General features: G+C 38.4%; 1 protein-coding gene across 1 annotated transcript in view; it reads right to left on the bottom strand.

Moving 5' to 3' along the window:
- The window catches only part of LGR4 (leucine rich repeat containing G protein-coupled receptor 4), a 70,750-nt gene that overhangs the window by 21,728 nt on the left and 23,647 nt on the right, over nt 1–25,375 (bottom strand). Inside the window, exons 2-4 of the mRNA XM_021539047.3 lie at nt 17,128–17,199; nt 3,815–3,886; nt 2,295–2,366 (exon numbers count right to left, since the gene is read on the bottom strand). Of these exons, the coding sequence (XP_021394722.1) occupies nt 2,295–2,366; nt 3,815–3,886; nt 17,128–17,199 (216 nt within the window). The remainder of the gene's footprint in view (nt 1–2,294; nt 2,367–3,814; nt 3,887–17,127; nt 17,200–25,375) is intronic.

The following is a 25,375-nucleotide window of genomic DNA, read 5'->3' as shown; positions in this document are numbered from 1 at the left end:
AGGGGAATAAATCACTTTTTCCCTTATTTTTTAATACAATAAAGCAGCATGCTGACACTTATGTTTCCATGTTCACCACAAAATTCAGAGGACCACTCTTCCATTCCTTTGCGAGAAGGTGCTATTTGCATTATTAGGGGATATACATAATCAGTGTAATTACGCATAAGTAATGCTAACAAAGTTTTCCTGAAATTCATTAAAATCACAGGAATGCATTCTGGTGAAGTAAACAAACTGCATAGAAAAAATGCTTTTCATCTCTCACTACACTTGTCTCAAAATCCAATTTATTCTCAAATTCCCATCCATTCTAACAAATTACAAGCCAAAGGCTGAGCCGCATCAGTGAATGGAAGAAAAAAGGCCAAAATAAAATCCTCCTGAGCTTCAGATGAGCCCAGCTGGTTAGAGCATGGTGCTACTAACACCAAGATCATGGCTCCAGTCCTTGTGTAACTCATTTATTCATTAACTAAACTCCCTGAGCATTCACTAGAGAGCTGGATCCAGTGATCCTTCCAGCTCAGAACTGTCTGTGCCTCTGATACCAGTGACTTCCAGGCTCAACTTGCACCATATTTCCAATGGTTATTTGGAAATCTCAATTTGCTTTTCCTCAGAAAAAGAAACAACAAGCAGCTTGCTGCTATTACTTATTAACCCAATTTCCTCCTTTTTCATCATCCTAAAATTTATATAGTTTATAATTTGCCCTTGAACAATGAAGCTCCTAGAAAGGGAAATCTCACCACATTTGAAATTGTTACTATTATATCATAATTGTAAGGATGTTTTGGTCAAGTGATTATAATGATTACATTATAAAATCTTACACAATTATCCTACTATTTTGTTTGAAACCAAAATGCTTGCTTTTCAAAAAATAGCCCTAACAGAGTCATCTTCCTAAAAATATTTTAAAAACTATGAATTTTTTAAAAAGAGAGATAATGACTGAATTTATACTTTTATTTTTCTCTCTTAAATTTTCTTCTTTCCCTTTTGCTCATAAAATTGTCATCAAATTACCATCTCCAGTAACTGGAGATTTACTATTTTAAACTTTAATTAGAGAACAAACATTACTGTAAGTATGTATAGAAAAAAGAATGTTCACTACAAATGAAATGGATGATTTGTAGACAAACATTTTTACTAAAGCAGTTTCTCTTTTTGCCATCAAAGAAATGCTGGAAGCTAAGAAGAAGATTTGTTTTGTTTTAAATTATGACTAAAGGTTTATTCTTATCATGCAATTTGAAGGTCTTTTATAACAATGCATAGTATTTGCACCAAGACCAAGGTATTTTCTCTTCTATGCATATGTTAAAACAAGAGTGAAATGTGGACACTGAAATCCATGCTTAATGGAATATTCAAACAGCTGCAACAAGTAGGGCCAAGATCCAAGCTTAAGGAATGCAGAAAACCACCTTTGCAAAAGTCATGCAACAATTTGCAAATCTGTTTTGCAAAACTAAGTGGTTTGTTTTTGTTTTGTTGTTTGTTTTTTTTTTTTTAATCTGTAATATGAAAGAAACAGGGTCTTGGGCCACAAACCTGAGCTTTGGCACAGACAGAATAGGTAATTTACACTCTCTCCTCCCCTCCCTCTCTCTCTGGAGGTAAGTGGGAAGGAGGAAATATTTTGCAGCCTCTCCCACCTCCTCCTCCTCACAGTGATAGGCATCTACCACCTAGAGAGATGTAATTAACTATTAAGGTCTGATTAAGATGCTTTATAAAACATAATAAGCCATGAGCTAGTACAAGCACATACGAAATACCTTATATTGCAACTGGCAATGATGGCTGAGATATCCATAACTGTCTGTGAGATTGCAACACCTCCCCAAAACCAGTACTATGCATGCCTCAAGTAATACTTCTTCCCAGAAATCCCTTTTCCTGCTCTGGATACAAAAGACTTGGGCATCATTCATTTTTGCACAACATTAAAGAATTACTTAAATAGCTCAGGATGTGCAAGAGGGTTTAGAGTTTAACTACACCACCACTGCATTCACATAGCAATCTTGTAACTGGTGCCGGAGTTTTGAAAGAGTTTGCATTTGGGTCACTCCACCAAAGATGACAAATAAAATTCCTCACAAATTTTAATTGTGAAACTTTGTTCCAGTTGCAATTGCACTTTCAGAAACTCCAGGTACATTATTACACATACATCATTATAGCTCATAACTCTGTAGAATGAAGCAAAAGCGTACAGAGTGACTGAAAGTGGAACTTGGAGAACAATCCCAAACCAATAGCAAAGTCAGGGAACTTACAAGGACTGCAAGCCGCTCAATCCTCTGATGGCCTCATTAGGTACAGTCTTCAGCTGATTGTTCTGGAGGGTTCTGTAAAAATCGACTGTGTTAGTAAAGTAGAATTGGACAATCATCTTTATCAAAGGCAGAGGTAACAGAAAAGCCCACAGTCATGTTATGGTTTCCCAGATTTCTAGTGTCTGTAAATGTACATAGAATTCTCAAGACCAGATGCCCAAAGGCAACAATGAAGCAATGGTCTATTTTGGTTTTATTGACAACTCGTTCATTAACAGAATTAATTTGTAGAGAACAAGCTGTGATACAATATGCTGAAATTCCCTTGGGAAATCACTGAAGAGGTTAAACAACTTAACACTAGGACACATTTGCTACAAGAGATGATATTTTATTGTTTTCTTGTGGAATTATCTTACACACGCTAGAAAACACACAAACCTCTAATTTTTCCTGAAGTCACATCAATACACAATGCATTAATCTAATTTAAAAAGTGTGCTCACAACAAAGCACCACCGGGCCAAGCTGAATATTGTTGTGAGTTTCTTCAAAATTGTCTTATAGGACAATGTATGTCATGTGAATTCTTTTATAAAGAAAATGTAAACAACCTCATAAAAACTTACTCAGTTTTTGCACATACTGGGGTAAAAATTCAAGCACACAACTGCTGATTAAGACCCACGTCCCACATTTTTCCAAGAATTGCTAGAATTTCAGGCACCTCCAGTGTTAGTGTTGCAATGGATATTTCTTCAACAGCTTTGACACTTTGCATTCAATTTACAAAATATCATATTAAATAGTATTGCAAATGGGCAATACTCCCTAATCTGTATCATGGTAATAGTGTCTGTGTCTTTTCCTTTAAAACTTCAAGGTCTGCTTTTTTTTTTTTTTTTTTTAATATTTCTTTAATTAACTACCTATTACCCTACTAGCATTTGGAAGTATTTACATCATCAGAAATGCTACAGCTTTCAGAGTTTGTTAAAACCTTAAACAACAGAAAGATTTTTTTATCCTTGACTATGGAAAAAAACTGCCATAAAAATTCTTATCTCAGAAAGAAAAACAGAAGGTTTCTTTTAACAGTAAGCCATTTTCACCTGGAGAAACACCAAACTATAGCATTTTTTTCTACTGCCAGCAGGGAGTAGTTCAGCGTACTGAATCTCTAAGAAAGAGTACTACTTGATAATGTCAGGTACCTGTCAGAGTATGCTGAAGGGGTGGAAAACTATAAAAGCTTACATGTTCTTTTTAGGATTTTTCCTCTAATTCTTCTGCTACAAGATACACTTCAGAAACAAATAAGAGTTCTAATAAAATGCAGTAATTATAGTTTAGTCAAGTTCATCACTATCATCTTAACCACATCCAGCAGGCGTTGTAAAGAAAAAATAGTAGGAGAGATATACTTTAGGAAGACAGAGGGCAAAAAATTAGTAAACAGTCTGGCTATGCACTATGAAAGCATAGACCAAGCTATGAAGCTCTAAAACCCAATTACTTACAGAACTTTGAGTTCTTTCAACCCAGACAAGGCCTTTGGATGGATAAAAGTAAGGTCATTGCCAGCCAGTCGCCTGGAAAAAAATTGCAATAATAATTTCAGTCACAAAATACAGTACTTCTACAACCATCTAACAAGGAAAAACACTGCAGTATCAATTCTTGCAAGCAATTATGCATTTTGCATTCAATTACGCTACATTCACAGTCTTCCAAGTTTGTAACAGTTATTTTACTTATAGCACATTTTTAACAATGAGGATGCATTACTCAGCCTTGTGGGTATTCTTTTGCAAATGTGCTAGATAAAGCACACCCTAGAATGATGAAGAACCTAGAATGATGGTACTGGGTTTGAAAGCGCATTTACCAACACAATCCTCTGGTTTTCAGCATTGCTCCACTGAAACATGCTCTGGTACCCACTTTTAATCTATGCAGTAGTTTCTAAAGAAAAATGAAGTTTAATAAAAACAGATGCTAGATGCTACAGCAAAGCAGCAGAAGTCTCTGTGAGAATCCCAAACATGAAAACAATATTCACAAGCCATTGGTATGTTCACCCAGTGCTGACAATTGACAGGACACCTATTGATATGACCAAGACATAATAGTGGCAATATTTCATCTTGTTGCTCAGCTATTTGGAGGAACTTTTCAAGAAAGGAAACTCTTTTGGGGCAGGGAGAAACTGAACAGGATTCTCAGCCATATACTCTCTCTCAGAATGTGGCTGGTTTCAAATCTGGACATTAACACCAAGTAAATTATGAAAATCACCGTGACAGTAAAAGTAATCAAGATGGGAGATGCTGCAGAATGCAAAGCAGGAAAGCAGAAACAGCAGCCAAAAAGCTCCTTTCGAACAGCTTGTTCCCCCTTCCCCCACTCTTTTTCCTTTCTTCAATGTTTTACCTCTCCCCTGCCCAGATCTGCAGTCCAGCCTTGCTGGAGGCTTCTAATAGATGTATTTTATCAAGGGTAAAGACAATAATGCAAAACGCTTGGTAATCCATAACTGACATAAGATGCAGAAGTTTCAGCCAAAGTATTTGGTTTTAGACTTGGGTTTCATATCCAAGCTAAGCAAAAGCAATATTGGACAAGGCTGTGCAATGAAATTTCGCATGGATATGCTATGTACAATCCAATAAGTGTTAATAATTAAAAAACAATCAATGTGCTTTAACAAAGGTCACAGAATATCAAAATCCACCTCTGCTGTTACAAGGCACTGTAAAGCAAGCCAGACACAGTAAAGGGAAAATACTATTTCAAAGAGGCAAACAAAGGAAATAACAAGAGGAACACCTAAAGGATCAGCTTGCCAGAACATAGCAATACTATTACATTTTTATCTCCTTCTCTAACTACATAATAGAGATTACCAAAATTATTAATGCTTACATAAATCTGCTTACAACAGAATTTGTGACTTAATAAAATGCTGTCTGATAAGAGAGGATGCTAGTTATCTTTATTAAATCAATTTCTCAAATACAGATGGTTATATTTATAAACAAAGGGAGAAGGGGACGAGAACACCTTCGTGAACAAGAAGGTGACAGCAGAAGATCCTACTTGTCCTTACAAAACTCTGTTACTCTTGCTTGTTAAGGGAGATTTTGGGTTCTAGTCCTGGTATTTTCACACACTCCCCAAATGACATCACTACAAGCATGTTTTAAAAAAAAACACATCTGCTGACTGCTGAGAAAAGTTTGTCTGCATGCTTGAGTATAATAAAACAGCTCTGAAATAAGAATAAAAATAATAAGAATCTATATATGCTTATTCTTGAAATCTCCTGTCTGCAAGCAACCTCGGAATTTCTCAGCCAGGGCATGATTTTTCAAGTACTTTGAATTTTTAACATTAATGGAAGCTTCCATATGTCAACTAAGCATTTCCCTAAAATTCACTTTGTTGTCCGTAGCTGTCCAAATCAACTTGATTAACTTTATCTGGGGGGATGTGGAGGGAGGTTTGCAATATTTCATGTCTGTCTAACAATTTCTTAAGAAGTTCACTGTAAACAGAAAGAAGTACTGATGAAACATGCTGGGTCTCTACAGCAGAGTCAGTAATCTGTAAAACGCTTTAAGATGTGTTTGAAACAGCATAATACAAATCCTTAAACAAAATTCAACTGAGGCTGTAGCACCTAATCATTCTGCATGCAAACACTGCTATGATTACACATTACACAACTCAAGGAGTGGCAGCCCTGGTAACTGTGTCAGGCAGTTCTGGCTTTAGCTCTGCCAAAGTTCCCCATTAATCTGCTGTGTGTGAGGCTTGTCAGGCATCTGCTCCCTCTCCAAAGAGATTGGAGATTGTTACTTTAGCTTTAGAAAAGATGAACTAAATACAGCTGAATAGTCTTTCTCAACCTGAATGGCACTAACAACAACCGAGAGAGCACTGGAAACAAATGACAGTTGAACCAGAGCAAGACTTGTCTGACTGCAGCTAGCAGGACTTCACTTTCCCCAAGGCAAATCCTGCTTCTTCAACCTTTTTCCAGCCAAGCAACAGAAAAACCCTAACCTTGTGATCAATTACATTTCCATTTCTCCACTATCTGGCAGTGTTCCAGGCTTTACTCATCAGTTTGCCAAATACACGTTTATCATTCACATCCTAGCCTTGGGGAGCTGCTCATGAGGAGGTTCCAAGTGCAGCTCCCAAGCAGGCAAAGATCAGTACATCACACACTGCTCTCAACACATTTCCCATGCAGCAGCTGGAAGGATGGAAATGTTTCTCTTTACATAACCAGGTCCGTTTTAAAGAGACAATTGAAAAACTAATAGCGTAGAGCATAGCACACATACAGCATCATTAATTAAGACGTCATTGAAATAATCCAATCAGGTTTTCCACGTTACCTTCTTTCTGCAAGCCTTAAAAATATTTATTATTAAATAATTTTAAAGTATTTCTGTTTTTTCTGTCTTTCACACACATGGTAAATGGGCTAAGGGAAACCACAGTTTTACCAAGGCCAAAACTCTAGCACAACAGAAGACAGAACTCTGATATCCTTGCAGCAAGACTCAGTATCCTGCTTGAGAGCAGTCTAGGAAATTCCTGCTCTATAGTGGGACAATTCCACATTGTTAAAAAGCAGCACCTTAAGGCAGCCCCACATTTACACTATCAAGGGCTGAGTACCTATCCTTCCCTCATTCTGACTAGAAATGGTTACAGGGACCTAGTCTGAAATTCACCTGTTGCCACTGAATCACAGTACATCAGCATTAATTAGAGTTCTTTGTCCAAAAGGCAGTGGGCTGCAAAACAGATTCACCCACAAAGACAGTAAAAAACTGAATTAAACAGACAACTGTAAAGTGTCCTGCCATGCTATAGGGCCACAAAAAAAATTTATTTGCTATCTTTTACTTCTCAAGGCACAGACACAGCAGCAGGCATCATGTGAAGTGTGATGTAAATGTGCAGCACACTGACCGTAAGTTTTTCTGCTGACTCTATCCTGGCTCCCCTCGTTTGGAGACTCTGCCAAAGACTGCAGTTATCTGGACTTAGTGCATCTGAGTTAAACCCTTGGAGGTTTCTCAAGTGGATTCACAGCTGTAATGTATGGCCACGCTATGTATCTTTCTTGTAACTTCTTAGCATTGAATGTTGCAGTCTTGTATTTTTACTTTAAAAATAAATATTGAGTGTTTTAATGGTAAATTGCAACAAATTCAAATTTACAGAGTCAATTTCAGCATAGTAGGATAACAGAACAGGACACATGGAGAACAAAATCCTTCTGCTAGCCTGTCATACAGAGGTGAGCAATATCCTTTAATCATTATTTCAGTGAATTATCTCCAGATGTGGAAACCACCTTGTTATTACAGACATCAGGATGCAATGCAGCTGAAGACTAGCCTTTCAAGGTGTCTCATTCCCCGAGTTCACACCAAGCACTGAGCTGCAGCTAATATGGTTTTCCCTCCTTCGGGAAATTAAAACTTTTGCAATTATGAGTCTAGCAACACAGCTGCATGTTAACCAAACCAAGTTAATAACTGGTGGCTCCAAAAGTCACAGAGGGTGTTCCAAGGATACATTTTTGCCTGTAACAATTAAAAGCATCACTCTTATTACAACAGCACGCAATTAAACTTCTTGGAAACCTCTCTCCTTGTCTTGCCTCCCAGATGGCAGTGAACCGTAGGATATTGAGCAAACAGTTGCATCTCCTTCTGTCCATCTGAAGGTCTTATGCTCATACAGAAAACGTTTTCACTGTGTATTTTAGGTTGTTTTTTCTTTTCCTCTTGGTAGTATGCTCCTAACCTTTTGTCTATATTGTCTCTGAGAAAAATGTAATGGCTACACAGAAAAAATTCAAAGAGTGACACAGACTGCAATCCCGATATAACACCTGACTCATTACTTTTACTTTACATTAGCTGCTTTGTGGTAAGAGCCAAGACTCCTATTTTAAGGTTTAGTCAAGCCTGAGCCTTCCATACCCATCACTGTTCCTCTGTCTGGCCAACATCTATTTTTAGCTATCCAGCTTTTACCTATTTTCATCCCACTGGAAAACATTGCACTGCTTCTCCTCCTGTACTTTCACAAATTCTACTTTTCGTGCTGTCTTACATTGAGCTATTCTGCTATCTTTACATGCCTGTCCCTAACTTCCACTTTTTCTGGGTTCTCTGTGTTTTCCAAATACAAACTTGAATTTTACTTTAAGTTACAAGAGAAGTAATCTTTGCAAATGCCTCATAGATAAATTAACCCAGGATGCCCAGCAAGTGTTTCCTCCAACATGAAAGAGGTTCAGTCTCCATCTGCGCCAAAATAGCAGTCACTTTGGACAGAAGTTTTTCTTAACAGATGATGCCTATTTATGTGCTACAATTTAATAACCAAGGTTAAAAGATCTACAGGAGAGGTGCAGTCATTTGCAGGAAAATGCAGGGTTTTGCTGCATGCCTTGTGCAGGGGTGGGTGCCCTTCCTGGTGAGGGAACACCTCTGCAGACAGCTCCTACCCCAGATGGGCAGCTGCGGAAGGGAGGAGCTGGGAAATGGAAGCTGGGTCTTCAGACTAAACCTGGCATTGCTTATCTGGAGTAGCAAACAGCCCCTTTGGGACTTCTGCAGCTGCAGCCTGCTGCATTGCTGGGAAGCCAGTCTATTGCCTCCAGGTTACTCCAAATGCCTCCACATCGATTTAACAAAACTGAATGGAGACTTTAATTCACTGCTGCTAATGGAAAATGTATTTGTCTCCTTTTCTTTCAATGGTTTTAGTATTATACAACCTCAAGGATTATTTATAAAATTGTAGGTACTACACCAAGACACATCATGACTGGAGAAAGAGGACTGTAGCTACAACAGCACTGAAACTGTACCTACTCCACTTCTTGTCATGATCTCTCCCCTTCCAGCATTTACAACATTCTTTACAAGTTATATTGAGCTTTAAGATAATTGCTTGTCTTCAAAATGCACTTCTAGTCTAAAAAGCTAAAATATCTAAGTAAACTAAATGGATGGATTAAACAGTCTAAACCTCGTTCATAAGTTCTATGATTAAGTTGTCAGCAAAATGCAGAATATATTCTATAAAATACATTCTGTTCTCCCTATTTGCCTTTGGACATCTTATACTGTGTTGTGGTAACTTTGCTTTACTATAGGCCAGATAGACCTTTCTCTTGATAGCCATCTCAACATACAGATAATAATGCGTTTCACTTACCTAGTCTGCACAGCAGAGACAAAGATGAAAGCCACCAAGTTTGGTTTTGATCAACTGGGATGCAAGAACTCAATTAACTACAGATTTGTGCTTTTAGCAGATAGTGCTGTTTGGACACTCTGAAAGTTTCCAAGATCATGAAATATGTTAATGGTCAGACATGAGAGGGTGAAAAAACTGCTGCTGATATAGCAAATCCTCAAAGTTGCTTTGGTCTGCTAATACAGCCCTGTCATTGACTGGCTATCCAGGCATGGGCTCTCAGAATGACCACGCATCTTCGCAAGTGACACTGCAAAATGGGAAAGTGGGTCAAGTCTACATGCATTTGGCAATTAAACTTCTGTTACTGGTTTTCTAACCCTTTCAGATGCATACTGGGTAAATGCAAGACCCAGGCTCTGCAGACACGTTCACAATTAATGACCTTAGAGAAACAGACGCAATTTTCAGTATGATTCTTTTATTCAGCTGAGATAAAAGCAAATATTTTAACAGAGGCATCTAGAATTTTACTTTTATATAAGAAGGGCAGGAAAAATAACTTTATAGGAGTCTGGTTACTATTTCTAGGACATGTGCCAAAGCTAATTAGCCAAGAATACCTCTGTACTAACAAAACATTACAAGAACACAAACATCCGAGCAGAGGGGAGGAAAGGAGCTAAAAGAACGACTTCACCATGTCTTCTCACGGTAACGTACAGTGCTGTACTATGAAACTGTGATGACAGCAAATACTCAGTTACTTTCTCAGAGGAGACATCTAGCTTCAACATAGAGGATTTTTTTTTTCTCCTTTTTTGTCTAAGGTTTTCAGAGCTCATGTGATGAACCCTTGAGACTCTGGCCTTGAACTGGCTACCTTATCACTCACACACATTTCCTGTTCCACACTCCAGTTTCTGAAATCAAAAGGAGAAGGAGGGAGGACTGCATGGTACAAGTTCCATTTGCAAAACTGTACTTGGAGAGACACAGCTTAAAAGCTTCTCAAGTTGCTGCTCAGCCTCCAGAAGTTTCTTATCTGGTTTATACTTTCAGACAGCCCCAATGCAGGCAGCATAATAAATAAGGCTTGTAAGACTGGTCTTGAAGTATAATACCACAAAGTTCAGCCTTCAGGCTGTTCAGCTAAGCCAGCTTCTGTGTATGTGCATGTGAGCAGAACACTAAAACTCAAAAAAACCCAACAGATAAGGAAAAAGTTTTGTCTTCTAAAAGTACTTGCAGCAGAATAACCAGTCTTGGGATCCTTATACACAACCATGTCAACTTTGGAAATTAACATGTAGAAACAGAAACTGGAAAAAAACTTCATCTTCTAAAAAACAATGGAATTTACTCAACCTACTAGCATCTATCCCAACTAACAGGAAAAAACATGCAGCTGTCAAGCAGAGCAAGAACCTTCTAAGCTACAGAAATATTCTTGTATCAGCATGATTAAAACTCATCTAGAATCAAATTTATTTAGGACTCACAGAGATAAGAAAACACTAATTAAACACAGGTTGGCCAACATGTTTTGAAACACCATTTAGCATTTAATGCAGACCAAGTAAGTGATGTTTAAAAATATCTTAGCTGGCTGTGGTTAATTCTACTTGGGAGTCCTTGCCCAAAGGTTTGTCTTGACTAGAATCTGAAGGTGCAAGTTACAACACGCTGATGGCTTTCTAAAGCTCCAGTGCACACAAGACAGCCAAGTGTTTCTAATGTGAGCAGGCTGGTAAAGTTGTTAGGCTTTTAACTTGCTACCACACCAGAAACCTACCCCTTGCCTTTTTTCATTAACATTTTACCTCTTGGAATTCAGGCTGGATCAATTGAGGAAATCACCTCCTCCAGCTGTTCACATATTCAGAGCTGGTAGATCGATGAAGGGCACTCACTGGCTTCTACCCCTGTGTCATATGGCTCTTTTTGAGGAACCAACAGCTGGTATCTACATTGGCTGCCTTTGTAAAAAAGCAGCTGAAGCAAGATCTCTGCCTGTTCCTCAGACTCTGCTGGTGGGGCTGCATGGATAGAGTTGGGGCAGTAGTGTCTCCAATCATGCCAGCCTGTTTTATAAATGTATGTTTAACCACAGTTTTAGTTATCACATGTGAGCTAACACAAGGCATCAGGACAACATGAAGACTCATTCTTATCTTCTCTACTCAAAACAAGTCCTTCATGTCCAGTTTCTAACTATAAACCTTGGGATTTCTCACATACATGAAAGAGTAAAGAACTGCACCATCTCATCAACATTCGCACATTACCTTGAAAATACTGCTCTTAAAAGACCTGGCACTGAAGGACAAGGTAAGCCTTTCCATCAAGTGTTCCACAGCCACAGCATCTTAAACCAACAGCCCAGCCTTGGCATAGCTCCAAGGCATGTCTTTCTCGTAAAACCCAGGTAATAAAAAAGACACAATACTCCCTCTCCCTGCCCAAGGATGATACAACTTGGTGCTGACAGAGAAATTAGGAGGCAGGGTACCATCTAAATGACACACTGAAACAGATACTACAAAAATAAGCAGCTGTGGCATTTCAGCCAGGTGGTCATTTTCAGCTGCAGTCAAGAGGGAAAATAACTCTAGACATATCCCTTGCAGATACTTCCTGATTACAACCGTATGGCAAAAACCCACCTCATTTTCACTGCTAGTATACATTTTAATTATTCCTTATGTTCCTAAAATATACTTTGTCAACTAAAAGCCATGAGCAGAGACTCTGGAGATATTTAAACAAGACCTCTTAAGACTTGTAATCAACATGGATATAATTGAATAGGCAAGCAAATACTCAGTTGCACTATTTATTTTCTAGCAAAAATTCGTTGCACGTGTGTGGTCTCTTGTTCACTGTTTATTCATTTCTCAAAAAGCAGATTAGTATTGTGTTTCAGAAAAGAGAAAACTTCTACTGAGCTAACTCTTCCTTTTATTACTTTATTTCCCCAACTATTTTCAACCAGCCATTAAATAAGAAAGTTTTGCCCTTGCCTGATAAAATGAACAATGTCTGAAGGTAGGGTCACAGGAGAGAGACTATTGCATATAATGTATGAGAAAAAAACAAAAACACAACAGATCTTTGTATCAGTACACATCTGGAAGTTGACTGAGCCTTCGTGTCTGGTGGTGCTTCCAGGAAGGGATATTTTCACTGCAACAGTACTGGCTGTGATACGGTTTTTATACCAAACAGTCCAGGAGTGGAGAGCAGCCTCCTCCCCAACCCTTGCTGGGGAAGGTCAGGGCCCTGACTGGCTGGGAAATTACCTGTGTCCCCTTTGGACAATCACCCTTCTGTCACAAGTAACCTACAGACAGACTGCATAACCTACATGGAACAGATTGCAGTTCTCTGCTTCTCATATGGACCAGCACCCACACAGCTAAAAGCTGAACACCTAAATCTTGCCCATGAGTGCAGGGCAATCAGATCACATTTTAAAGGGTTAAGATTGGAAATCAAAACAGGCTTAAATGATCATTAAGTCAAAGATACTTCTGCATTATTGGAGTGGTTCAAGTTTCTGAAGACAGACTGGAAAACTGGCCAAGAATAAAAATAATTCTGATTTACCCTTCCTCAATAAGACACTGCCTTTGCAATTAATCTAGCATATAATTCACAAATAAAGTGTAAAATCTTTCAAACTACTTTAGGTAACTTTATATACTGGAAGGGACTGACACATTTTAAAAAGGCCATCAAAACATAACACAACCTGGATATTCTAGTTAAAAATTCACACTGGAAAATGCTTTCTTACTTTCTAAAAACACTGCATTATCTAGTTATATTTTTCTCTTCTAGCTTTCTATAAATACTTCAGGTATGTTAGAAAACCACAGCCAAGTTCTTCAAGAATTTTTAGTTTCCATATAATGTTTAAGGCTGCAGCATGTTTACGTTAGCATTTTCTGAAGAATACACATCATTAACTGCTAAGGCAAAACCCTTGGTGGTCTGCTTCTCCCTGACTGACCATTGCCATTCCAACAGTTTTCAAATTACTTCCAGATGAGTATCAGTTACACAGACACAGAGAATTTTTACAACATTTATAAACAGTGTTAGAGCCCTGCTGACATATGGTGAGTATGCTCTGTAGTGACACGTGTGACAAGGCTTTGAATGAGGGCACATAGAGCACTCAACCCAACGGATAGATTCTGCCCCTGGACAAGTCAAAATCCCTTTGCTTGTACCTGTGAGTAATACTCCAATAGGACATTACCTCAAAGTTACAAAATCCCAGATTATTCCTGCAAATTTGATTCTTTGCTGGGGAGATGGTTGCGTAAACATGGCCATTTAGTGCCGTTTCAGATGTCCTCTTCCACCTGGCCCCAAAACTGCCATTCACAGCACCCACTGGTTTCCCATCTGTATCAGACCTGTCAGTCTGGTGCAGGAGTCCTGGATAATCCAGAACATCTAAAAACAGCCTGGGATGCATAACTGAAGCACCTGAGTTGCTTCCTCTTTGGTGATGCAGAAGGCACTTGTAAATGGAGCAGCCAGCTTCTCCAAGTCTGGAGCTCTGCTTCTTCCAGTAGTGTTCTTTTTAGGATTTGGAAAATGATCCTCTGAAGTCTCTGCAGACTACCAAATAATCAATTTCATTGATATAAGAAATGACAACGCCCATTTCAAATGGCTCCTCCTGAAGTTTTTAATCTCAGCCTCTCCATACATGTAACTCAGTTGCCTAAATAACACATTCTAATTGCCTTCCATTTCCATTCCATTAAATTCTATTACACTATTTTGCAACATTAATTAGCAAACTCTGCCAGGGGCTAATTGAACACAGCATTTAACAGTGGCAAGGTTATGGCATGGCATGAAGATAAAGGTGTATGAGGTGTCTCCTTGATGGAGACCCACTAGACTGCATGCTGATGTAAGTACTGCATTCCCATTAGTTTCTGGTATTTTCATTTTCTTTAGCATAATTCTTGGGAGAACTTCTCAGTGAAGAGTCACTTTTAGCACAGATTCCAACACCGCTTTAAATCTTTTCTTTAAATCACTTTTCTTTGGCATGGACATTAACTCCGAGGTTTGTGTGCTGAAAAAGCAACTTTGCTAGGGCCTGGCAGTCAGAATTTGGATCTATTCAGCTATAAATAAAAGACAGGATGAAACTTTGATAATCATAGAAAGAAAAAATTGTGGTTGTACAGTAGGAAGTATGAGAGTTCAGTTGCTCCTGTTCATAACCAGCAAAAATAAAGAATTAAATATTTGTGTACCCTGTCCCTTAGAGAAAAGGGAACAGGGAGAACAAAACAGAAACATGTCATATCTGCTGCTGGTCATTTCTATTAAGGAGAAAAGCTGTTTTGTCTGAACTTACTTCATTATATTTCTATTTAAGAATAACTTGAACAGAAACAAGAGAATCTGGAATTGTGTTTTTGTTTCAGGGTTTTTTTTCCCCAGAAGTTGCTTTAACACACCAAGTAAGCATGCTAAGAATGATTTAAAGCTTCTTGGTGTTCACACATAATTGTGAGCTTAATGCTAGCCTGTTTTTTTTCAAACTGAAAACCTGGAATTTAGGGGGACAATGATGTACATGTAGCAAATGGCTCTTGGGCAATAAGCACAACAGGTGATGGCTGAAGGCTCTGCCTTTCCTCTTTATCTCCTGACGCACCTCAAGGTTTATGACGTTACACAATGACACCCACCCATTAGGTTTTATTGTTTAATTACTTATAGGGGAAAAAAAAAGGAAATCTCCCACAGTCATTTAAGTTGGAAAACCAGAATTGTTTGGGCTTTTCAACTTACGGTGTGATATATGCCTATGAAGAATTAAGAGAAGCACACATTACAAAGTACATATGGAATGTGTGCTAGTATATATTCAGAAGCCAACCAAGCCTTCCTAGACCACTTTTTTTTTCCAGCTGACTACTCATGCCATAGAGCCTTTCTTAAATTCTGTCAATTACACAAAAGCACCATCTGAAAACCTGTTTTTCTTCATGAAGCATTCTTGACTATATCACAGATATAAGCAAGAACTTAAATCAGAGGGAATAATCAGAACCTATTAAACAGGAAATATCACACACAATTTATCTAACATAAATCAACTCAACTGCACTTTACAGTTGTACTGACCCAAGTCAAAACTATTTAACAACCAGGTAAAATGGAGTTAAGTGCATTAGTAATGGTAGCTGCTGTGTTACCAGGATGTAGGAGAGATCAAAATTCTGAGGACACATGGAACACTATACTAGAGGAACCAGTGAGACTGATGTGCAGAGCAGCTGCTTTCAGAAACACAAATCTTTCCTCAGAAGCAAGCAATCCAACTCTTATCAATTTCTCAGTATCTTTGTTCCAGTGAGGCGCAGTGTTTGCTCAGGTTATAACAGATAACCAGAGTCAAAGGGTTCAGGGCTTTATCTGCAGTTTTGCTACCGGGTTCATTTATTCTTTTGCCCTACAAATGGTTTTCATTCTTTGCTTGTTTCCTCACTGGTAAAGTCAGAAGAACACTCCCCTACCTCATAAGGGTGGTCTCTTTAGGGAAAGGAGCTGTTCTTTCCCTAAGGTGATTTACTGAAAAATCTCTCAATGCAGCATTCATAGTCCTAGTCCTGCCAAAGTCACAAACTGAGACAGCTTTAATTTGTACTGTAAAGCCTCTATAATACAAGAAATCCTACTTTGTCACTGGAAATACAAGAGAGGCAAAGCGAATTGCAGGGGTTTTGTCTTATCTATTGCTTAGTACTGGAAGTTCTCAAAGCTCTCTTGCACAGGTTGAATCATTACCCTCACCCTCTCTTCACAGATAAGGAAACTGTAAGGCACACAGAAAGCATGTGCCACATAACAGTACTTAAAGCAGTAAGTGAATGTCAAACCTGCCTCCCTGTGTACCGACTCTGAAACCCAACCTAATAAGGACTATGCTGTTGAAAGCATGCTTCAGCTTTGCAAAGGCATCTTAGTTAGGACTTCAGCAAAATATTGAGCACATGAGGTCAAGGACTCAGAAATTCAAGTATCAGTTAAGTAAAACATAAAAAAAGAAAGCTAAAATGAGAGTAGGACAAATGGAAGGTAGGAAGTGGGGAAAAAAATATCTGCCAGAGAAATTAAGAAAAAGAAACCTTGTACCACAAAACTTCTGATATAGGTCAGGATGGGCTTGTGAGAATTGCATTTGCAGCCTACAAGGGCAATTGAAGCCAGTTGCTCAGTAAATGAAGCAATACCTACTTCATGGAACTTACGCAAAAGCTATACTGTAGCTCCTTCAGAAACAATGGTAATTACACAACTCTTGTGTTATCTTTGGATAACACTGTAATTAGAATGTGTCATCACTTTAGCCATGATTAAAATAATTACTATAAAAAGTCCCTTGTAAGTAGCATTTACTGTCCTGGTTTCCAGACATGTACAAGATTATATTTTTAAAGCATAATTGCTTTTTCTGTTCACAGCTCAACAGTGTTTCTCCACCCACCTCCACTTCATACAGCCATATGATGTTGTAGCAAAACTTTAACATGTGTAAAATACTTACAGCTCTTCCAAGTAGGGAAAGTTCTTGAAGGCATCTTCTGGAAGTCTCGTGATGTTATTCATGCTGATATCTCTGGAAAAGAACAAATATAGATTTATCAATAACCAAGAAAGGATTTTTACACTCTGTGAGAAGGATAAAAAAAGAAAGTCTCATCAGATAGTATGGTAACAGAAAAAAAACTACTCTAGTATCACACAAATTTCTCTTTCTAGAAATTTGCATTCTAAACTTTCAAGTCGCTGTAATTTGCGAATCAGGTTACAGCAAAGACCTATAAAACGGGAAGTTGACAAAATTAAGTTTTCCAACGCTTCTAAACAAAAATAATTACTGTGAATCTACAGAGAAGGCATGCATGGAAGAGGCTCTACAATACTGTTATCTACAGTAATAATTTTTACCAACTTACACTTAAATACAGTTTTAACTCCGATTATTAAGAATACTCTAAAACCACAAGTATATGAAAAAAAAAATACATTGTGACCACCCACCACACAAATTTTCATCCCACAGTGTCTTAAAAAAATAATATATGCATTAGGACTTAATAAATACCTTCTGGCAAACAAGGCTTCTGGAACAACTGGCAAGCATAGCAGAAACATGTCCTAGCTCTACCACAGTCTTTTTTTGTTTTCTTTTGTTTTCCTTCTACAAAACCTATAAAGTCCTCGAGGTAATAGTTTTAAGTAGATTTCATTCTCAGTCCATGAGCAGAGGGAAGCCAGCAGCAAGTGCTTACATGATAGGTTAGCGGACCTGCTCAGTGTTTTTCTTCACAAAGCAGCAGTAAGTGGCAAACTTGGTGCCATCACCTCACTTCACACCTACATAATGATCACACATAATCCAGTTCTAAAGCAAGTTATTACTCAATGTGAATAAAAGCAGCATGAAAACAATTTGGTTTGATAATTAAACTGTGTAACAATTCCTGACATAATCCAAGTTCTTACCTTCCACTTGGTCACTGGTTTGGGTTTTTCAGTATGTAGCTAATAACCAATTCAATAACACTTGTTAGTAGAGCCTTCCTTGCCTGCTGTCTTCCACACGCTCATATCTAGTGTCTATATGCCATCTCTACATGGTTCAGATAAAAAACAAAGCCAAACTCTCCTTTTATCTCACTAATGGCCAACAAGTACCACTGAAGCTCCTCCCTGACATTAACAAGTAACTGGCAGCTGATCTGCTGCACCACCTTTGCAGAAGAACCCTCAGGTGCTGCCAGTGTGAGAATTGAGCTTACACTAAATCCAGACTGCCATTCCTCTAAAATTGAGCTCTTACACCAGACCCAGAGAGCTGCACTCTTACATTAAATCCAGAGACAGCCATTCCTGTAAAACTGAGGTCTTACACTAAATCCAGAGACAGCCATTCCTGTAAAACTGAGGTCTTACACTAAATCCAGAGACAGCCATTCCTGTAAAACTGAGGTCTTACACTAAATCCAGAGACGGCCATTCCTGTAAAACGTAGCTCTTAAAACTAAACCCAGAGACAGCTGTTCCTTAAAAACTGCACTCTTACACTAAATCTAGAGGCAACCATTTATCTATAATAAATGTTAATTAAATAGTAGGCCCAAAACTTCATTTCTCACTTCTCAGCACAAACTAAGAAAGTTACTCATCAGCAGCTGCTAATAGTGTACTAACCTAACTCAAGAGCAGTGACATCAAAATAAGGTTTAGCATACACAAAACAAACTCAACTGTGATAACAGAAAAAAGAAATCCACTACAGTACACAAGCCTCCTTCACCGAACTCCAGAAGGAGCTGAACTGGAGATGCTTTATCCCCACTCAACACCCCACATGCTTTGATCAGTGTTTTGTGCTTTGGCAGCAACCTGGTCACAGTAAAACATTGCTGTTGAGGATGTTTTTCTTCTTGTGCAGGAAAGTAAATAAATGTATCAGGTACATGACCTGTCATCTGTTTGCTCCATGGGAGACTGCAACATCTATTCTCACTCATTTTTCAAATTCTCATAAATACACACATTTCATACATCCAGGCTTATCCTCTCCTTTTTAGATAACTGCAAGTCCACTTTATTATCAGCTGGGAAGGATTTATGAATAGTGCAGATGAGTAAGAAGAGAGTGGAGACCCTAATCTTAAGAACCAGTAACCTGTGCAAGAAAATCACGACTCTCAAAGAGCTGTCCCAGTGATATAAAACCTCACTGTCATATGCACCACAAAAAATAGTGGTAGTGGAAGTAAGTCAAGAGTACATCGCATCACAAAGCACTGTATGAATGCTTATGCTTCACTTTGGGAAATATTGTCCTGCACCCACATTCGCTGCACTGCATGGTAGCTCTTTGACAGCTGAGGCAAGGAAGTAACATCCACCTGAAAGCAATGGCCTTGAAATTTCCAGAGCTATAAATGCCCTATGCAGAAGTGCCCTACGCAATCCTAAACAAAGTCAACAGAAACTATGCAGACACACAGAATGACTGACATCCAAATTCAAAGCAATTTTGGCTTTCCCTGGGATCTAGAATGAACTAAAAATGTTTTTTCCATGTAGCTTCAAGTATTAGGCTCTACAATTTTGATCTGGGAAGTGGATTCTTCGGATGCAAGCATGAAACAGATCACCCTAAAAATGAGGACATGAGAATCATCATCAATATTCTCAAATTCTTCTGAAATCTATTTTCAGTGAAGCTGAATTTGCAAAAAAACCAGACAGAAATAGAAACTGCAATTGTCTTTATCACATGAATCTTCAGGGACTGCTTATCACGACGCCTTGCTAAAAAGCTGAAATTGTTTAAAAGTTTCTGCATTTGCCTTCATTACATGTGATATTAACTCTTACTAAATAAATAAGTCAATCATTATAGCACTGATTTGCAAACTTTGGGGAATATCCAAGCATCAACTCCAAAAGCTTCCTAATGATCATCACACAAGTCCTAAAGTAATTATTGTTTAATTAATAACATTATGTAAAAGCATTACTTATATACATATATAAAGTTTAAAAATATTTTCATTTCACTCTACAGAATCTCCTCAAAGTATGAGTTCATAAGAACTATACACTGGTAATAAAATATTAAATAGTTCATGAGCAAGAAATTTCAAGCAATATTAGGAACACCCATGACACTAAAAATAGATTACTTAATAACTAGTCTCTATAAAGTTAACCTAGTTAATTTTGGAAGATACTCTTAATAACATGTAATAGAAGAACTGCAACAAAAATGGTGGAATACAATATACTATAACAAAATAATGACAAATAATTCCCAAAACCACAGTACAAAACAAAAATAGGCCTTGCTAAGTTTCTACTGTTTGCATTTTAGAAATAGTAATTTTGCTACTCCTAAACTTAAAAAAAAAGGGATCAATCTATGCAGTATATGCAGTATCAAGAAAGCTATCTATTTAATAAAGATAAATATTAGTATGCCCCTTGACATGTCAAAGAAATCTCAAATGAGAAGCTGTCATATACCAAGTGTTTCTCTACTAAAAAGCTCTTGGGAATATAAGCCCAGAAATCATTTAGGGTGCTAACATATAAATAAAGTTCCTAAGAATAAATAAAAGCATATCCCAGCCTCTAGCAGTGTTCATGGGAATGATGCTATCACACAAAAGGAGGATCATGTCAGCAGTTGCCTAAAGCCTCTTTTCAGCAGGACTAAACTAGAAGACCTGCTATGGATTGGGTTATTATATCCAGATTTAAGTCCCCTAAAAGCAGCACAACACCTGCAAACCTTTGAACTGCCACCAAATACACAGAACTCCCAACAAGTAAAACACCAAAACCTCCCTACATTCACCCTAAATTTTATTGGTAAACTGAAGTTCAGACTCGGTATCTAAAAGGCTTGTCATAGTTTTCTTGTTCTTCCAGCAAATCCCCAGCATGGTCTGTCACCCCAGCAAACTACACCTCTACCTTAAAACTAAGTTCTGACCCACATTTATACTTGAGACGTTTTCCCCAGAAAGTGCAAAACAGACACAAGAGCTCTAAGAAAGTTAAGATGATGGTAATACCATGGGTTTACACTGCAGATCCACCAGGAAAAAGGAGAAATATGGGTAGACCTGCACCTTTCAGCAGGTAGCCATTAGCTGGGCTTATCTGTACTAAAGAGCCAGGCTAACTCTTCACTCACTGACCAGCGTGACCAAGGCAGAGGGGGCGGATGCCCCATTCCTGGAAACACTGAAGGGCGTGATGGGGGCAAGGAACCAGCATTGAAACTAAAATGATGGCCAAGAAGCTGTCATTCAAATTAAAATACGAGCTGCCAAAGGTGGCAACCTCTTTAGCAAGAGGCTGCATCTCAGGGGATAACATGAACGCAGCCTTATAATTACAGTTAGTGTCACCACTTCAGGTAGAAGAGATGTACCACAGAAAATAAACAGTTGCACTCCCTCCTACAGTGCCATGGCTGCAGTTTTGAATGGTAAATAAGGCTTCTTACACTCTGCCAGAAGCTTTATCCTTCTTCCAAGATACTACAGAAAATAATAAAACTAACTAAAATTAGTAGCTAGTAGCTGTGAATGTTCTTTCACCATCCCAGGTAATGCAGAGATTAATTTTTACAGGCAAAAGGTGAAAAGTCAAGTCAAGGTACTCTGGCACTCATTTGCTGTCTCCAGCCTGCTCAGGTAGAGCCTTTCAGTTTATTCTGACAACTACTTGAATATTCATTTCCAGCTGAGTTTAGCACAGTTTCCTGCTTTCACCTAACAAAGAAGCACTATAAAGTCATTAAAAATACTCATACTAACTGGCAACACTAGTAAAAGCAATGAAACCCTCCCTCTGCTGAAAATAGGCATCAAATGAGGTTTCTGTGTTCTTGTGAATATGAAACTGTTGGGTTTTCCCTGTTTAAAGCTGTTGTGTCCATTTTCCTTGGAAGAGGAAAGCAGCTTTGCTGGACACAGTAAAAAACAATCTTATCTTGCATAATGCCGGATATTTAATCATTTTTAGATCAACCAGCAGTGGAGACTTCAGAACTGAACTAGAAAACAGCACCCTGAAACTTTTAACTAAACTCCTGCAAGAATTCCAGTCCCTGATGTGTGGCTTTAGTTACATGGATTCTTTTCCAAGGATTGTTGATTTTACCACTAACCAAAGTCAAACATCCCCATGCTTCAGGATGAACAGAAATACTTTGTCTCTTGGATGGCAACTGACCAATTCTCACATGTTTTAAAAAAAGAAGCTCTCATCTTTAAATAGTGGCCTCAATCACAGCTTTCATAAGTGGCATCAGACAAAAGAGCATTAGATGCAATGCACAGCATGTCCCAGTGTCTCCTGCAGGCACAGGTAGCCTTCTGTGTCATTTTAAAGCACTGCCTCTACCATAAAGGAGCCCGACCCCTGTTAGATTTCTCTCTTACTACACCACTTGCCTGAGCATGATTCTGGCTGGAAAGAACAGATTACCAGAGATAATGGAAAGGGAGGAGTTGGATGATAGTTCTTGCACGAGAAGAAAAGTTGCAACAACAAAAAGGGACCAGAAAGTGGGAAGTATGGACTTCCTGTAGGACAGAAAGAACAACAAAATTATAGATAAACTAGCCCAAGACCTAAGCACAGAATAAAAGCACGTGACCCAAAATAACTGACTGGTATTGAAAAGGAAAGCAATGCCAGTCTCTGTGAAGTGAGGGACATTTAGCTGCAATAATAACATTTTTTTTTTTTTTTTTAAAGACAATATCTACCATTCCTAACTGCATCTATCTCCCCCAAATGTGTGCGCATCTTAGGCAAAGAAATTTTCCTCACAGCTCTGTTGTGCTGGCACATCTCCTAAAACCCACAGGAGATGCCAGTGTTACACTTTCTGTCCTGGCACAATCTCCTCCCTCAGCACTTGGATCTGCACTGAACTGGGGGCACACATATCTTCCCACCACATCCATGAACTGCACGATAATGACCTAAAACATGCTGCTTTGTAAAAAATGTCTTAAGCCAAACCATGAAATACCTAGCTACAGAAAAGCAAAATTAAATCTCAACAAAACCAAATTGAGATTGGCTGTTTAAAACAAATAAGATCAAAATACATCCCTGTGTTTCTCAGCACTTTATTAACAGCTAATTACTTTTTGGCTTTTTGATTCTGTCAGGTTTAGAAAAGAAGAGAGAAAGGGAGGGAGACAGAAAAAGAGAGGGGAGCGTTGGTTGAAGGAAAGATAATCATGTTTCAACAAGGCACCTTTAAATTCCTATAAAATACTGGCTCTGAGCAAGCTTAACCTGTTTGTTGATAGATAATAGCATGTAATACTGTAGGCTCCATTCAGTCTTTTCCAATGCCTGGGCTGTCTGCCACTGAGTTATTTAATTATAACATGTAGAAAATTACTTAGGCAGAGCTATCTAGATTTGAATAAAGCCCTCCTACCTACTTGTACAAAACCATTAGGTAATAGGTCTTAATCTTATATAAAATTCCCCAGGTAGTAGCCATGATCTAGTTTCAGCAGTACTAGGAAGAGCTGAGGCTGTTAATATTTTAGAAGTTACATTAAATAAGCCAGGATTTTGCAAATGCACCTCAACCTGATGCTGGGAAGTACCCAGCAGTAATCAGCCATCCATTACCATTTGGACCATTGAGAACACCTGATTACAGTAACACTGGTGAGAAAAAAGACAAAGTGACATCTGTTCCTCTTAGCATACAAGACCAACAGCTCCTCACCATTTATCAGAAAAAAAAAACAACAAGAACCCCACAAAGAAACAAACAAAAAGGACTGATTATGCAGCTGGCATGGCAATGGTCATGCTTCAAGTTTTGTCCAAGTCATATCTGTATTAACCAAGAGAACTCGTGGTGTTGTGGCAGCTGGAGAGACAGAGACACTGGAGCCAAGACAAGTGGGCAGGGGGGAGAAAAGAAATCAGAGAAACTCAAGCTGAGACTAATATTAAGTTGTATTGCAATGCTACAGTCTTGAAGAAATACATTCAGTGCCTAGCTCCTTGTCGGAACATGTTCACATGATGAAAACTAATGTCATTTTCATCCAAATCACACCCCTCAGCGCCAGTCTCATGGGAGAGAAGGATCTGAATTCCATCTCTGGTTTAGATCTTCCTTCCCATTTAGCCAGTTCCTTCAGGATGATGATAAACAGACAGGGACAAAATAAATGAACTCAAATTAATACTGTCCCATATCTTAATTGTATTCAGTATGTAATGAAAGCATGGAAAGCCTAGAGGATCGGCAAGAAACCCTCAATTCAATTAAAAAGAAACAAATTTGGTAGCAGAGTGTTGTTTTATTCATCTTCCTGATGACAAGAAGCCAACAATTCTCTTCCAGAAGCACCATGTCAAAACCACTGTTTGGAATGATAACTGTCTGCACTATGTGTCTGCACTATGTTTCAGTGTAGCTGAAATCCAGGGATATATTTTACATGCAGACATGGCAGCCCCAACAGTGAGAAATCATAAACAGGAATTAAAAACCAGGCAAACACGATGTTTACAGAGGAACCTACACTTGGACAGTGTTTGAGTTTGCAATGATGCCCAAGTTCAAAGTAAAGTTTAAATAACATGCTGAGAAATTAACTTCTTACCTTTTATCTAAATCTATTAGTGCAAGGCAGTAGTAGGACAGTATAATACCTACACTATTACCTATCATTTCTGTGGCGATAGGACCCCTGCGTCAGATTGGCATTGTATTTAAAGTCTTCATTCTCTCCATTTCTGAAAGTCACAACTACCGGCGCTCATCTTCCAGTGGGAAGGGTCCACTGGCTTTTCCAACAGCCAGAACTCTGCAGTATTAACCATCCCTTATCTCCAATCCTTACTGACAGGTCCCAACACATTTTTTCATTCTGATACATATCTACTGCTCATTTTAACATGGACAAAGCTGTTAATGACAAAAGGGAAGATTTTAAACCAACTTCTGCATTAATATAGATTTTTCTTCTTGTTACTCTGTCTCTCCCCAGCAAATTTAAGCATGCTTCTATTGCTTCTGACATGATCACAGAGAGCTCCAAAACTTAAAAGCACGGAAACCTGTTCTGTACTCACAGGCCATTCTGGAGTAAGCCTACAAGACATGACATTTTTTCATTTACAAGCATGCTTCATTTTCCAATGAAAACACCCTTACAAGAAAGAAAAAAATCCAAATATTTAAAGCCTCAGTCGGTACCTGCAGTGAG

The sequence above is a fragment of the Lonchura striata genome, chromosome 6 (assembly GCF_046129695.1).
Source record: "Lonchura striata isolate bLonStr1 chromosome 6, bLonStr1.mat, whole genome shotgun sequence".
Lineage (NCBI taxonomy): Eukaryota > Metazoa > Chordata > Aves > Passeriformes > Estrildidae > Lonchura > Lonchura striata.
This window is presented reverse-complemented; position numbering and strand designations above follow the sequence as displayed.